This window comes from Sitophilus oryzae, unplaced genomic scaffold (assembly GCF_002938485.1).
Source record: "Sitophilus oryzae breed Bouriz unplaced genomic scaffold, Soryzae_2.0 scaffold_1440_pilon_pilon, whole genome shotgun sequence".
NCBI lineage: Eukaryota > Metazoa > Arthropoda > Insecta > Coleoptera > Curculionidae > Sitophilus > Sitophilus oryzae.
In genome coordinates, this window is record NW_022146105.1 from 6,916,594 (window position 1) to 6,931,574 (window position 14,981).

The following is a 14,981-nucleotide window of genomic DNA, read 5'->3' on the forward strand; positions in this document are numbered from 1 at the left end:
CTGTACAATAATAATTACAATATAATTATTCAGGTGAATGTAATTATAATAAAGGTGTAATCGATTTTCTTTCTACTGATTACAGATAAAATAACAAAATGTTTACAAGTGAATTATTATATTATCATAATACTTTTTTTGACACCTATTGCCTTTATTAGGTGTTTTTTACTAATTAAAATTTAAAATAAATAGGAAATTATAAAAAAATTATTTCAATTATTTTTTTAGAAGTGACATACTTAACACATAAATAGAGTATGAACGATACATGATTGTTTTTTTTATTATATATTGTGAAAATGATACAGTTTATTTTTTAGAGTTTAAAAATTTAAACATTTTCTTATCCAATCGTTTACGACAATTTTCAAAACTAATTCTTCGGTTCAAGTCACGTAGTCGAATGTAAGTTCGTGTCCTTGCTAAGCATAAAATTACTTCTTGTGGTATTGTTGCTTTTAAATCATTGGTTAGTTTTGCAATCGTTCTGTTGCATAAATTTGTAAACAAATGTTTGTCATCTGCCAAGGAAGTACCATGCATTTCTTTAAACTCACACTCAAGTACAGTAGTCACACGTAACAAATTTTCGTTTGGGTACAGTAGATTTCCGCGAGAAATAAAATTCAGCCAACAATGTGATGCTCTATTAACTTCTATATTTTTAGTTGCCACTCCCAAATCGTCGTATTTGCCTCTAAATTTATGAGCTACATATCCCGTAATGTATATTAAAGCGTCCTTGTTAACTCTGTCTTGAATTTCATTCCGAAAATATTTAATATCGGATCCTTTTCTGTCATAGTTTTTACATCCGGTCACAGCACAGTTTACCATTTTTAAATAAAGTCTGGGGTATACTTGTTATTAATAACAACAGCACAATAAATCCCTAATATTTTACAAACACGCGTCTCTTGAAGATAACACAAAATAATTCGATGCTAAATGCAAATATCGTTTGAACAAGCAACCAGACGCAGCGTTTAAAAAGATTATGTGTCGTATCGGCCATCTGTATCGGCTTGCAGCACAGATGACGTACGTGCGCGGAGTTGAATAAAATGCGTCCTACTATCGGACATACCGTGTTTACGTGTATCGTGGGTATAGGGAAATCTAAATGAAACTCATCATAAAATTTTCTGAGAAATCCAAAAATTAAATAATATACAGGGTGTTCCATTTGAAATAAGGAAGTTAATGGCGACTTGGTATGACCTTGAAAATATTTTTAAATGAAAGGAAATTTTAAATAACCCTAAGTCTCAAAATTTCAAACTTCTAAGTTTTTCCTAACCTCAAAAACTTCTAACGAACGGCTACGGTGAGAAACCCTGTATATGTATATTTGTGGTAGGTATGAAAAAAAAAATAAAATATAAAATGGACAAACGCTTACTTACATTGTAATAAAACTTCCACTTTTAGTTTTGCAATCCAAACGCAATATTTCTATTTCACAAATAAAAATATCCGACAACACTAAAATCACTGAAACTTCCGCGGCTGACAACGAAAACTGAAAAATATAACGGCACTTTTTGTTTTGGACCTGCATATCAACATTACGCTGTACTATTATGTGTTTGTTGTTGAAATAATATAAAATATGTAATTATAACTTGTAAATTTTAATATTTCAACATGATTTTAACTACTTTTGACAATAACTAACTTTCATCAAACTTTTTGTTATCAAGATGACATTTTAGACGGCAACTGACATATATGTCATAATATTTGAATCTTAAGTATGTGTGTAATATAATTTAAATTACTATAATGCAAATTTATACTAAGAAAACATTTATACATTCACAAAATACAACAAAGTCTAATAATAGTTATAGTTTGAAAACAATGAATATTGAATTAAAATTAAAATAAAAATTAAAAAAGCTAAGCGCGACCCCTTGTGTCAAAATTAGATGATTAAATTTTCGCAATTTTTACCTATGATTTTTACACCATTTGATTACCGGTGGCGCCTCTAGTGTTTGTTCGGTCGGTTGGTCTTTTACTCCCGCTTATGGCCATTAAAGAAAATATTCTAAAGGGGGATGTTTTGTGAATACGACCCAGAGAAAGCTACAATTAAAATAACAGCAAGAATGTGATTTTGTCATTGTCAAATTCGATGTCACATTTTGTACAAGAATTTATGTGGTTTAAAAAATGTGGTTAATTTTTTTCTGAATTGGAATGATCATGTACAAAATAATTACAAATATCCTACTCCACTTTCAGTATTTACAGCTTTGTCAAATCCAAGTGAAAAATTCATAGAAACCATTATGATATTTTTAAATATTAATAGAATTAAATTATAATGCTCAATTTTCTATTTTTTATTTTCATTTTGTTTCAGCTGGCGATTGCCTTGTAGCAGAGCCATCATAAAACCGGAAGAAGAAGAAGATTATTTACAAGAGAATTAGTTGAACTGAGAATAGTATCCGCGGTGTATAACTTGTTTGCTGTTCATTACTCGATCACTCGCAGGCCTCATGATTGTGGAATTCACGTCTTACAATGCAAAACTGTTAAAGGGAGAAACTTTAGCATTCCACAGAGGTGTCGTTTTCAGTCCATCTAAATTTCTGTATTTAATATGCCCATAAAAACGGTTTTTGAGTGTGCTTCACAGGAAGTAGTCGTTCGGCGAAAGATTCCCGATAAACGGGAGTCACCGTTTTTCTTTTCTTCAACATGAAGACTATTCAAGTCATTGTTATTTTCTTCCTCCTGTTCAATTATTTTTGTTTTCACACTTCCATGTGCTTAATACCTTAGTGGCTTTAGTTTCAAACTTCTTGTTGACCTATTTGGTATAAGCTTTCCGGAGGCTGAGCTGCGAACATATCTAAAGATGCCATTAAGATCCGCGCGCACTGCATCGGATCGGACCGACCAGCAAAAGCGACTGCGACCATCGTACATATAGACGGCACCCGCGTCCACTAAAACATTTCGGCCTGTAGAGGCCAGATTCCTACCTCTACCTATCTACGATAGTCGAGTCACCGCCTTCGCTGTTTCTTGCCGGACTGGTACCGATTCAGTGCGCGTACACCTTTACACGGCGTGTGCAGCGCCGATCCACGCTCCAAGCGCCGCGCCTAGACGCGCCGCACAGTGCGGCGGATGGTAATTCTAGCGGGACAAAACCTCAGGAGCGATGTTTGGGACTTTTGCATATAGTCATGCTTTATTTAACTACAACATCATTTGAATGTTTTTGTCTTGAGAAAAATTGCCGAACTGACTAGTGGTGTCATTCATTGATTTTTTAAACTCAGTGTCTTTCGATGGAGTTTCAATTAAGGTTTCAACGATTACAGCAGCATCCTTACTCCCACTAGCCCTAAAGCTCATAATACTTGCAAAGCGTAATTCATATTTTCAATGTTCTTCAATTAACCCTTTAATGAGTCTTCGTTTCGTTATTATACTAGCTAATTGAAATAAAACTTTTGGGCGTCCACCTGTTAAGCTTGAACTCTAAAAAAACAAGGGAAAATGATCGCAGATGGGTCTTAACACCTTTCTTTTCTTCGTTACTAAGAGAGTTGGGATCTAAAAATTGCATCTCGATATCCCACAAAATGGTCAAGAGATGATGTTGGTTCTAAAACGCCTTTTAGGGCTTCAAAAAATTCTTGAGGGCTTCAAAAAATTCTTGGCAGTTGAACCGGTGCGAGACTAAAAATTTTGTGTTTTTTTTTCAACAATTTGGCAACACCCGGTAAAAATAAATATGGGCATTGAAACTAGAAACATTCTAGCATCAAAATTGCTTAATACTTTTTGGTAACTATTGGTAACTCAAAAGATCTACATCATTCAACATATCGATTTTTGAAAAAAAATGGAAGTTTGATATCTGCAGAACAAAGGCACGAAGAATTTTAACGAATAATATACGTACAGTATAAAAGTACATACCTTTGGCAATCTCAAAAATAATTTGGTTTTGGAATAGAACGTTTATAAGCACATGTAAATATTTTGTTATCGTATGACCTCTACCTGGCTGAGTAACCTAACCTAACCTAACAGAAAACGATCAAATTTGGTTGATAAAAATGTATACGACCAAAAAATAATTCATGCATTTTTATATCAGTTGGAATGAACACTATTTATTCTTATCAGTACACATTTTTTTGGCTTATTTTTACAAACAAAACCCTTTTTGTCCCGCTAGACTTATCATCCACCACAGTGTGCGCCGATGGAACGACCGACGGCAGGCAGAAAACAAAAAATGCATTATATAACTTTTTAACATAGATTATCGGTTTAAATGGGTTTAAATACAATCGAATAATTTATTCCCCAACTTTATTTTCAGTGCAGTTTATTAGATAACAGGGTGGAAAGCAAAATCATCTGGTTAAATTAAATTAAATAAGATAATAATACTTTTTTAAACTACGTGTATTTATGTTCAAAAGTTAAATAATTATTTTTTTACCTTAATTATGAAAATAATTAGAGTATATTGTATTTTCAGAAAGCCCATAACAAGGCAAATAAAATAAAAAAATAATACACTGGGTGTCATTTACAAATAGAAGTCAGATTTCGAAAATGAGAGTTACGAGCGAAACTAGTTAACGTCACTGGATTCTATATAAAAAAAACTCAACGAGACTAAGTTTTCACCTTTTCGATAAGTTAACCAATATACGATGGGATCGAAAAATGCAACAATTTAAATTTCGCCCTGTATTTTAGGAACTAATAAGACTAGGACAACTCTTGTAGCATCTTTGGTTTCATAAAAAAGTAGGATAGTGATGTGAAAACCGCATCTTTAGAAGTATAAATGCAATAAACAATATTCAAAAATACAGTAATTATTACTCATACATACATAAGTCACCTCAGCAAAATTTATCTAGTGTTCTTACTCTTTATATAACATTTAGAATAAATAATAATAATTATTTTATACAATAACATGGTAGAGTATATTGGGGGTATACCCTGTATTTTCAGTAATTTTTCCACCTAATTAATATGATATTTATAGATTTCTTTAAGCGAATGTCAAATTATGCATTTTCGCATTAAATGGAGATGTTTAAGTAAATTATGTAACAACTTAAATTTAACTAAATTCAAAAAATTACTGACGAAAATTATTTGCTGCGCGTTTGCTTTGGAGTGTGCAGTTTACCGCCAGTCGACGGGAAGGACACGCCGCCCGACGATCTCCGCGCCGACCCATTCACACGGCGTGTGGAGCGGCAGTTCACGGTTCAGGCACAGCTTACAGAATAACATAGCTTTGACACTCGCCAATTTTTCCCACGCTCGAATTTAAAACGCCCCACTCCGACGATGCGCTAACTGAATTAAGCGACCGACAGTCAGCCTCATTCAGTCGATGCATAGCCTCCACCGGTGGCGCGTAGGGCCGTATTACGGAAGATTTTAATTCGATTTTTTTTCTTATATTTAACCAGGTATTTGTGCTTTTATTTCAATTTATTTGTATTGATGGAATGGGAAAAGGTTTTCCGGGATGTGCGGCTGCTGGTTGCACAAATAATTATGGAAATAATTCAAAATATAGTCTGTTTAATTTTCAATTCAATTCAAAATTAATGTTCAATTCAAAAGTATATTCACACTTTAGTGCTTTTCAAAACGATGAAGACTACTTATTTGGAGGCTTGCTAATGCCAAGTGACCATTTTTTTATTTAGTTTCCTCATTGGAGGCTAGTTTTATAAGCTTTTATTTAACTTGCTTTGTATGTAACTATCTATGTATGTATGTATGTTTGTTCGGGGCAAATCTTGTAAGCTAAATTAAAACCACTTTCTTTTATTGTAGGAGATTGAAATTTGGCATGTAGGTTCAGTCCCGATGATAATACATTTTTTTGCAAGGCATGACCCGAATTTTTGACAGCTGTCAAAATGGCGGCATTTTTGAGGTTTTTGATTTTTTAAAATTCTATTTATGAATGGATCGGGCTTGGAAATTATATATTATATATACAGGTTGTTAACTCGACAGTTACTTATAGGGAAACAGAATGGCAACACTGCCTATTGAGAACGTATGCATTATTGATTTTTCTGCCGACTCGTCCCGTCGCGTCGTCTATCGACGAGCGGGCCGAGGTTATTTCAACCATAAAACTCTTGCCGCGAGTAATGAACAATTTAACAACCTGTATAGGTATATTGTGGGTATATACATATGAAAAAAAATATATGGGCGGCCATCTTGAAAAAATGACAGTTTAATGACATGTCAAAATTTCAAAGTCAACCGATTTTCATAAAAATTGATATATAGGATGGCCATGGGCTAAAATGAAAGAAAAAAAATTTGAGCTGTCAAATTTGACAGCTGTCAAAAAAATTTCAAAGTTGTCCGATTTTGATAAAAATTGATATATAGGACGGCCATGGGCGAAAATGAAAAAAAAATGTTGAGCTGTCAAATTTGACAGTTGTCAAAAAAATTTCAAAGTTGTCCGATTTTGATAAAAATCGATGATGGCCGTGGGCTAAAATGAAAGAAAAAAATTTTGAGCTGTCAAATGTGACAGCTGTCAAATAATTTCAAATTTGTCCGATTTTGATAAAAATCGATATATTGGATGCCCCCTACCCCATAGTCGGTTTTCATTTTATTTGTCTCACATTTGAACTGTCAAATTTGACAGCTGTCGTTTTTTTTAAGTTCTCCTTTTTTAATGAAAATCGATATACATATTATTAGGATACCCATAGAAAGTTATTTAAGAAAAAATTGAGTTTAAGTGTGTGGCACTGAGAAACAAGCATAACTAAAAAGTAGATGATAAATTTTATAAAAAAACCTTTTTTAAAAACAAGCTTTTATTTAAATACACTAAAAAGAATAAAATAAACTCTTTTTCTTTAAAACTTTTATTATAAACTTAGAACGTCATTACACAATTTTAATATTAGATATATAAAAGCTTGTCGCGAGATTTCTCTACATCGATAAACAAGTAAATTAACTAAAACCTGTGTCTACCCTGTCTCATTCTCAAAGTTTCTGTTATGATAGACCACTAGACCAGGAATTACAAGATAAAGTTGTCGTACCAGATTTTTATGAGTGCAAATGTACACTCAAATCTCGCGACAAGCTTTTATATAATATTAAAATTGTGTAATGACGTTATAAGTTCATAATAAAAGTTCTAAAGAAAAAGTTTATTTTATTCTTTTTAGTGTATTTAAATAAAAACTTGTTTTTAAAAAAGTTTTTTTATAAAATTTTTCAGAACAATTTTGAAGAACTTTTCTTAAATGAAAATATATTATGTAAATTCGTTAAATTATTTCAGACAATTAAATTCAACCATCAATCAAAATTTTCCTATAATGTATTTTTTGTTAAATTTATACGCAAAAGTTAGAAATTATTATACCTTAAAGAATATTACTAAGAACTTAAATGTAGCAAACAAAAACCGAAAGCTCCTAATTTAGAAACATTCAAATAACTATAAGTAATCAATGTACCTATTTCATTTTGCTGTTATTTCTAGAAATAAATTAATTAATTTGTTTTTTAAATGTTTTTCTTTGAGAATGCATATTTATTTAAAGTCAACAATTTAAAAAACGTGTATCTAAATTATGTTCTAGCACCAGTCGAATAATTTTTTACGTCACGTGTAAAATTTGTTTGAATACATCTCTGGGCTGACTGGCGCTTACGCGGCCATTGGTTTTGGCGAGAGAGCTCGCCGCTCTAGTGTTCCCCCTCTTTCGAATCGCAAATCCGAGCGTAAAAAGATCAAAGCGGCACGCTACACTGTCCGAGCTGGTTTTTACTTAAGCTGTGGTCCTGGCGCGGGACTCCACACTCCGTGTAACTGCTCATATACCAAGCCCGTGGCCCGAAAATCGGCGCGCCGACCCACACGGAGCGTGGAGCGACAGTTGACGGTCCAGGCGCGGCGCTCCACGCGCCGTGTAATGGCACCTTAACACAGCGGGAAAACTATTTCCAGCAAAATGCCGTTAACCATCGTAACTTTTTCAGAAGTTACAAAATTCATAATTATTTTGTACAAAATTACTCTGTTTAGTACCTTCAAATTTTTGTAAGCAAAATGTGACATCGAATTTGACAATGACACAATCACATTTTTGCTGGTATTTTAATTGTAGTTTTCTCTGGGCCGTATTATAAATTTTATTAATTTGAAGGTAGCTTTTTGTAAATAACTTTTAAATGACTAATCCAAATGAAACAAAATTCTACCTAAAACTTTAACGCCTCTTCAAAAAAGTCTAATACAACTTTCGTATAAAATCATCTGTGTCCTGTGTTACGATGCACCACACGGTATTATAAATATTTTTGTTTTTGTTAAAAAAAACATGGAAAATTAATTAGTACAATTTGCAACTCGACTTAATTTCGCGGAATATTTCAGGAAAAGTTAATGAATTACTGAATAACGTTTACTGCGTGTGATTTTTTTGAATGGCCATGGTTTTTTCGGTATTTGGTTAGAAATTAATAACTTTGTCGTTTACAAAACAAATGCCTTAGTTTGCATATTGTGTTATATTCGTGAGAAATTACTCATATTTTGTCTAACATTTAATTTTACATTTTTATTCTCAGTTTTTAATATTAAAAAATATGGCTTTATATACCGGGTGCGTCTCAAGAGTGGCCCACCCCCTATAACTTTTTTATTTTTTCAGATAAAAAAAACGAAATTTGGTTTGTTAGTTGGTTGTTAGTTATATGACATAAATTAGGATTGATTGACATGTTTAATTGTTTTTGGTCACTTCCTGTTTCACCGGAAATGACTACAACTTTTGATTTTTAAATGGCACCCTCGGTATATTCTTACTTTATTCGATAGAAAATGACATTCTGAATAGAATGACAAATCATATGTCAACTTTTGACATTTTAGCTTACAAAAATATCGTATTTTAAATTTTAATCTAGAGTGCCATGGCTGTGTTAAAAACATTAATTTTTAAACAAGGAGCCTGGGAAAAATACATTTGATCGTCTAATCTTTTTAATGTCTTGTCCTGGCTGGTTAAAAGATGCCCAAATCGTATTTTTGATGATATCTCATTTTTTTCAAATGGAACGAGGGTGGCCCATTAGCATATTTGGAAAAAGCATTTTTTTTTGAATAATTTGATACCACACACTTCGTATTTCGAGTCAAATTTTCGTTATGAACAGCAGGTTATAATTTCAAATTAACCATATGCGAAAATGTCAAAAGTTGACATATTATATGTCATTCTATTCAGAATGTCATTTTCTATCGAATAAAGTAAAAAAATATCGATACCATTTAAAAATCAAAAGTTGTAGTTATTTCCGGTGAAACAAGAAGTGGCCGAAAGCAACTGAATACGTCAATCAATCCTAATTTATGTAACATACTAACATACCAAATCTCGTTTATTTAATTAAAAAATTAAAAAAGTTATAGGGGTGAGCCACTTTTGAGACGCAACCCGTATTAATACTAGCAAGTTTGATTAAAATGTTACTTCTATGTTTTGGTTATACACATCCAAGAGTGATATGACGGCGTCGTAAGAGGCACTATCTGCGAAAAACTTTTTTGAATCCTACAAGAAAGCATAGAAATTTATATTTAGTAAAAGAAATACGGAAATATACCAATAAGAAAATAATATTAATACAATAATATATTTATTAAAAAAAACATAAAAAAAATCTAAAGAAGTTGTCTTATTGCGAACACATAATGATTTTTGATGATCAGAGGTTCCTCTTTTCCCAGAACAGGAGTGGCCTCAGCCCAAAAGTTTTATATAAACGGAAATCACTATTAATACGTTACTATATTTATTAAAAAAAACCATAAAATATTGTGTACAAAATTTTTCTTATTGCGAAAATATTTTCGGTTTTTGTTGATCTATAATAATCAGAGGTTCCTCTTTCTCCAGGATAGGACTGTTTTCCGCCCAAAACTTTTCGTTAATGTCATTGGCCAAGTCTGAATTTTCCAACACCGTTACATGATTTCCATCGAATTCCTTCACCAACACGGGATATTGGGAAATTTTGCCAAGTCCATAGTCTTCATCTTTCACCTCCACACTGGATAGTTTCGCTTTGCACAAGACAACTTTCGATTTAAGTTTAAAAGTAGGCTTCCAGGATACTGTGGCTTTCAGTCTCTTGTAAGAACTGATGGTAATTTCTTTCATATTGCTTAAAGGAATATTTTCAGTTGTTACGATTTTTTCCGCTAGTGTCAAGCGTTCGTCAAAGTTTCGGCAGTTTGATAGTGGTATCTAAAAAACAACAATATATTTAACCACTGAGTTTTGTCATTTAACCCTCCGGAGGTCGCGCGCGGACTCACAGTTCGCAGGTACCTATTTTTCCCGATAATTCGAAAATCTGGAAACATCAGATGCTGCACCGCATAGTATCTTCCTGTCTCTGCATATTTTATGAGAAGTGTACGTTTGTAGATCGTTTAGGGTAGTTTGTATAGTTTTATGCTCATATGCGGAGTGTTTTATAATATCGAACAAGGTAAGTTATTTTACTAATTTGTGTTAATTGAAAATGAGCAAATTGTAATAAAAAAAAGTGAATAATCGACTTTTTTATTAAACAAGTACTAGTTTTTAGGTGTACTCTGTAAGAAAGATTGCAACAGCTCATGCAAGACTGTTTGAACGAAGATAACGAATTAACTACTGAACATGACGATGAAAAGGAAGAACGATAAGTGGATATTATATAAAGGCAAGAACCCAAAATAAATTCTGATACTGAAAAGTAAATTTCAGATTCTGAAGCACTGAAAACAGTATTACCAGAGGATCGGCACTACAGAATTGTGATAGGCGGAAAAACAGACCAACTCGTTACTCTTTGTACAGTGTCACAATTTCGTATATTTTGAGCAGACTCAAATATTCTGTAATCACTGTTATACGGATTGATTTTTTCATTATTATTAATTATTTTTGTTTTTGAATAATATTTATTAATTTGTTTTTTTTTTGTGTTTTATGTTATATATTTTATGTTTATGTTTGCTATTTGTAATGAAGCAAGTCAATAAATAATTTTTATTTTGATTATCATATTATTTTATGTCTTTACACCACTAGGAACACTAAAGACCCCTTGAATTTAGTATGCGGACTCAGAGTCCGCGTGCGACCCCATTCATGTAACAAATAAAGCGCGACCTCCGAAAGGTTAAGTACAATCAAGAATTTGTATTTTTATTATATTTATGGGTCATAGTCGTTGGAAACATAGGAAATTCCATTCAAATTTTAGACTGTCCAAATATTAGGTCCCCTGTTAATTTTATAGCGAAGTCGTAAATAGTTTTTTAAAGGTTTGCGCATGCATATTAATTTTAATAGTGTCAAATTCTTTTGAGAAATCTAAAAGACTCAGAATAGTTGCTCTGCCGCCATCTAAAGCTCTAAATATACACAACCAAACTTATATGGAATCATCTATTATTTTTCATAATTTTTGAGATGTATGAAAATTTTCTGTTTATGAATAAAACTCAGTCCTTACCAATGACTTTCAATGAAAAATAATCCATATAGCAATTAAAAAAAATTAATCATTTCCCAAAATAAACAAAATGGTATTTTTTGGTTTCTGAAACGAAATTATGATTTAAATTTTTAATGGCCAAAAAGCATAAGCAAAAAGAAAATTGATAATATAATATTCCTTGTTGCCACCTCTAGCCCTTATGCAAGCTTCTATCCGCGTTGGCATGCTTCTTATTAAATTATCCACGTTTTCTTGGGGTATGTTTTTCCATTCTGCTAATGCTGCATCAATAAGCTGTGCGAGATTTCCTGGATTGTTTCGACGAGCTCTAACCCTTCTTTTGAGCTAGTCCCACAAGTATTCGATATAGTTTAGATCTGGCAAATAGACAGGCCAGTCCAAAACTATGACACCTTCCGTTTCAAGACATTATCTAGTCACTCTGCTGGTATGGGGAGGTGCACTATCGTGCATGAAGTTAAAATTATCCCCAATTGCAGCTCTCTAAAGACTAACGAGTGGTTCTAGCACCAAATCAACATATCTCCGACTCGTTAAAATTTGTTGAAGTGGTAACAATGGAGTTTTTGCTCCTAGTATAATACCTCCCCAGAACATTACAGTTCCTCCTTTATATTTTGGTACAGATTTGGCAGCCTGGAGTCTCGCTCGTCTTCCTGGAGCTCTGAGAACCCGAATTCGATAGTTATCTGATCTTAGGCCAATTCTGGTCTCATCCGAAAAAAATAACATTTTGCCAATTCTCAGTTGTCCAGTTTTGATGTTGAAGGCATCAATTTAGCCGGTCAATTTTATTTTGCCGAGATAACTGTGGGATCCGCAACTCTCTCCTGCTGTAAAACCCTTGTACACGAAGCCTTTTTCTTATGGTTTCAACTGAAACGTTCACACTTGTAGCTGCCAGAAGTTGTCTTTGTATCTCTGGATAGGAAACATTGAGATTTATTCTAGCAATTTAGCACACAAGGCGGTCTTGTTGTTCAGTTGTGATTCTTTGACGACTTTGTCTGGGCCTATCCTTGTGTGTTCCTAATTCCAAGTACCTTGCATATGTTTTCGATACAACACCCTGGGTAACGCCTACTATCTCTGCTACGTCTCTCTGGAGCATTCCTTGTTCGGTTAGAGCAATAATTGTTCCCCTCTGTACATTTGTTAATCCAACATAAGGCATTTTTTATTTTTTTTGGATTGAATGAAAATTACCAGACAATCGTGATTTTACTACTGAACACAAAATTCAAAAGAAAATAAATCGCAGCAGTCGTTTATTCTTTATCATGTTTATTTACAACAAAAAGCTTTATCTTAAAGTTGTATACCGATTTTTATCCTTGCAAGAAATTTAGTCAGAAATAAAGAGTGATTCCATATAAGTTTGGTTGTGTATATATCATCACCTAATCCCAAAAGTACACTAGTCGTGCTAAATCCTTTTCGAAACCCAGACTGACATTCAAGAATAATATTATGGCTCTCAAGGTATTTATTAAGTTGTTTGTGTACTATTTTTTCAATAATTTTTGAATAAACTGGCAACAAACTGGCCGAAGATCAGAATATTTTATTTTAGGTAATGGTTTAATGACTGTTTATTTCCACAGTTTTGGAAAATAGTTATTTTCAATGTATTTTTTGATTATATGTGTTAAAAATGGACCAATTTTGAAACAACTAAGCTTAATCAGTTGCTGTTAAGTATGTTCCATATTATATTATATGTTATATTTATTTTAATTATATTATACATATATTATATGAATATTATAGTATATTATTTTAAACCTAAGTACTTACCCAACTCTTGCTAACGACATCAAGCGGTAAACGTAGTGCCATTAAGTGTACCAACAGGCTTACTTGAATTTTATCGTCTGACTCGACTTCCAATATTTTCGATAACGCTTGAAGATAGTCTGGGGCCGCATCTATACACACGACAGTACCATGATATCCCTTCTTTTCCAGTTCATGTACTAGTTGCAAGGCAACTAACCCACCAAATGAATAACAGACGATTTTGAAAGGAACTGATTTGAATAGCTTTTCTTCGACCGTCTACCAAAGTAAAATAAAATAGGAAAATATAGTCAATGCAACTAAGTAATTGTATTTAGAAAAATGTTTTTGCAAAACAATCTTTAAGAAAACACGTTCTTTCTTTTGACAGTTAGACGAAAATCAATAACATTTGATGCCTAAAGCCGGGTTTTCACGAGTCCGATATCCAACGATACGATTATAATTTTATTGGTTGAATTTAAAGACTGTGATTGGTTAGAAAATTGCGCAGTTTTAAATTTATTGCATTCTCATGCCTCTGTTGATTGAATACGAATCTTTCTCTCTTGTGTGATTAAATAAAATAACTGACAATGACAATATGCTAAAGTTACAGGCAACAGAGATGGAACATATAGTGGGAATCAACCTTCACCTGGATATACCGGGTGCGTCCCAAAAGGGGCTCACTTCTATAACTTTTTTTATTTTTTCAGATAAAAAAAACGAGATTTGATATGTTAGTATATGACATAAATTAGGTCTGATTGACATATTCAATTGTTTTTGGTCACTTCCTGTTTCACGGGAAATGACTACAACTTTTGATTTTTAAATGGCACCCTCGGTATTTTTTTACTTTATTCTATAGAAAGTAAAATTCTGAGTAGAACCATATGTCAACTTTCGCTTAATAAAAAATATATTTTAAATTTCAATCTAGAATGCCATGGCTATGTTAAAACACTAATTTATAATCAAAGAGCCTTGGAAAAATATATTCTAAGACCGTCTAATGTTTTTAGTGTCTTGTCCTGGTCGGTTAAAAGATTTCCAGATTGTGTTTTTAATCATATCTCATTATTTTCAAATGGAACGAGGGTGGCTCATTAGCATTTGGAAAATGGATTTTTTACGAATAATTTGATACCACACACTTGATATTTGAGTCAAATTTTCGTAATGAACCGCATGTTATAGTTTCAAATAAACCATATGCGAAAATGTCAAAAGTTGACATATGATATGTAATTTTATTCAGAGTGTTCCCAAGTAGCAAATTTTATTTTATAAAGATTGTATAAACAGCTATGTGATAATTTTTATAGGATACCTCAATTCATATAACGTGCTATATGACTGTAATATGATAGTTTTACAACCAAAAAAGGCCCATTTTTATACAACCGTTTAGTAGTATAGAAGTTCTATAAAAAAGGTATACAACTCTTATGCAACTATTTTACACAGCATTATATGACTATTATAAAACTAGTTTTATTGTGTATTACGTGGTCACATCTAAGAAACAGAACAATAAAAACACATGACCATTTAGCGAGGTACAAGAGTATTTTATTTTTTACCGAAGAATATTAGGAGCA

General features: G+C 32.5%; 1 protein-coding gene across 1 annotated transcript in view; it reads right to left on the reverse strand.

Annotated features, from left to right (window-relative positions):
* Nucleotides 1-9,837: 9,837 nt before the first annotated feature.
* LOC115876931 (fatty acid synthase-like) overlaps nt 9,838-14,981 on the reverse strand; it is a 96,603-nt gene continuing 91,459 nt past the window's right edge. Inside the window, exons 30-31 of the mRNA XM_030892979.1 lie at nt 13,393-13,653; nt 9,838-10,328 (exon numbers count right to left, since the gene is read on the reverse strand). Of these exons, the coding sequence (XP_030748839.1) occupies nt 9,915-10,328; nt 13,393-13,653 (675 nt within the window). The 3' untranslated portion in view covers nt 9,838-9,914. The remainder of the gene's footprint in view (nt 10,329-13,392; nt 13,654-14,981) is intronic.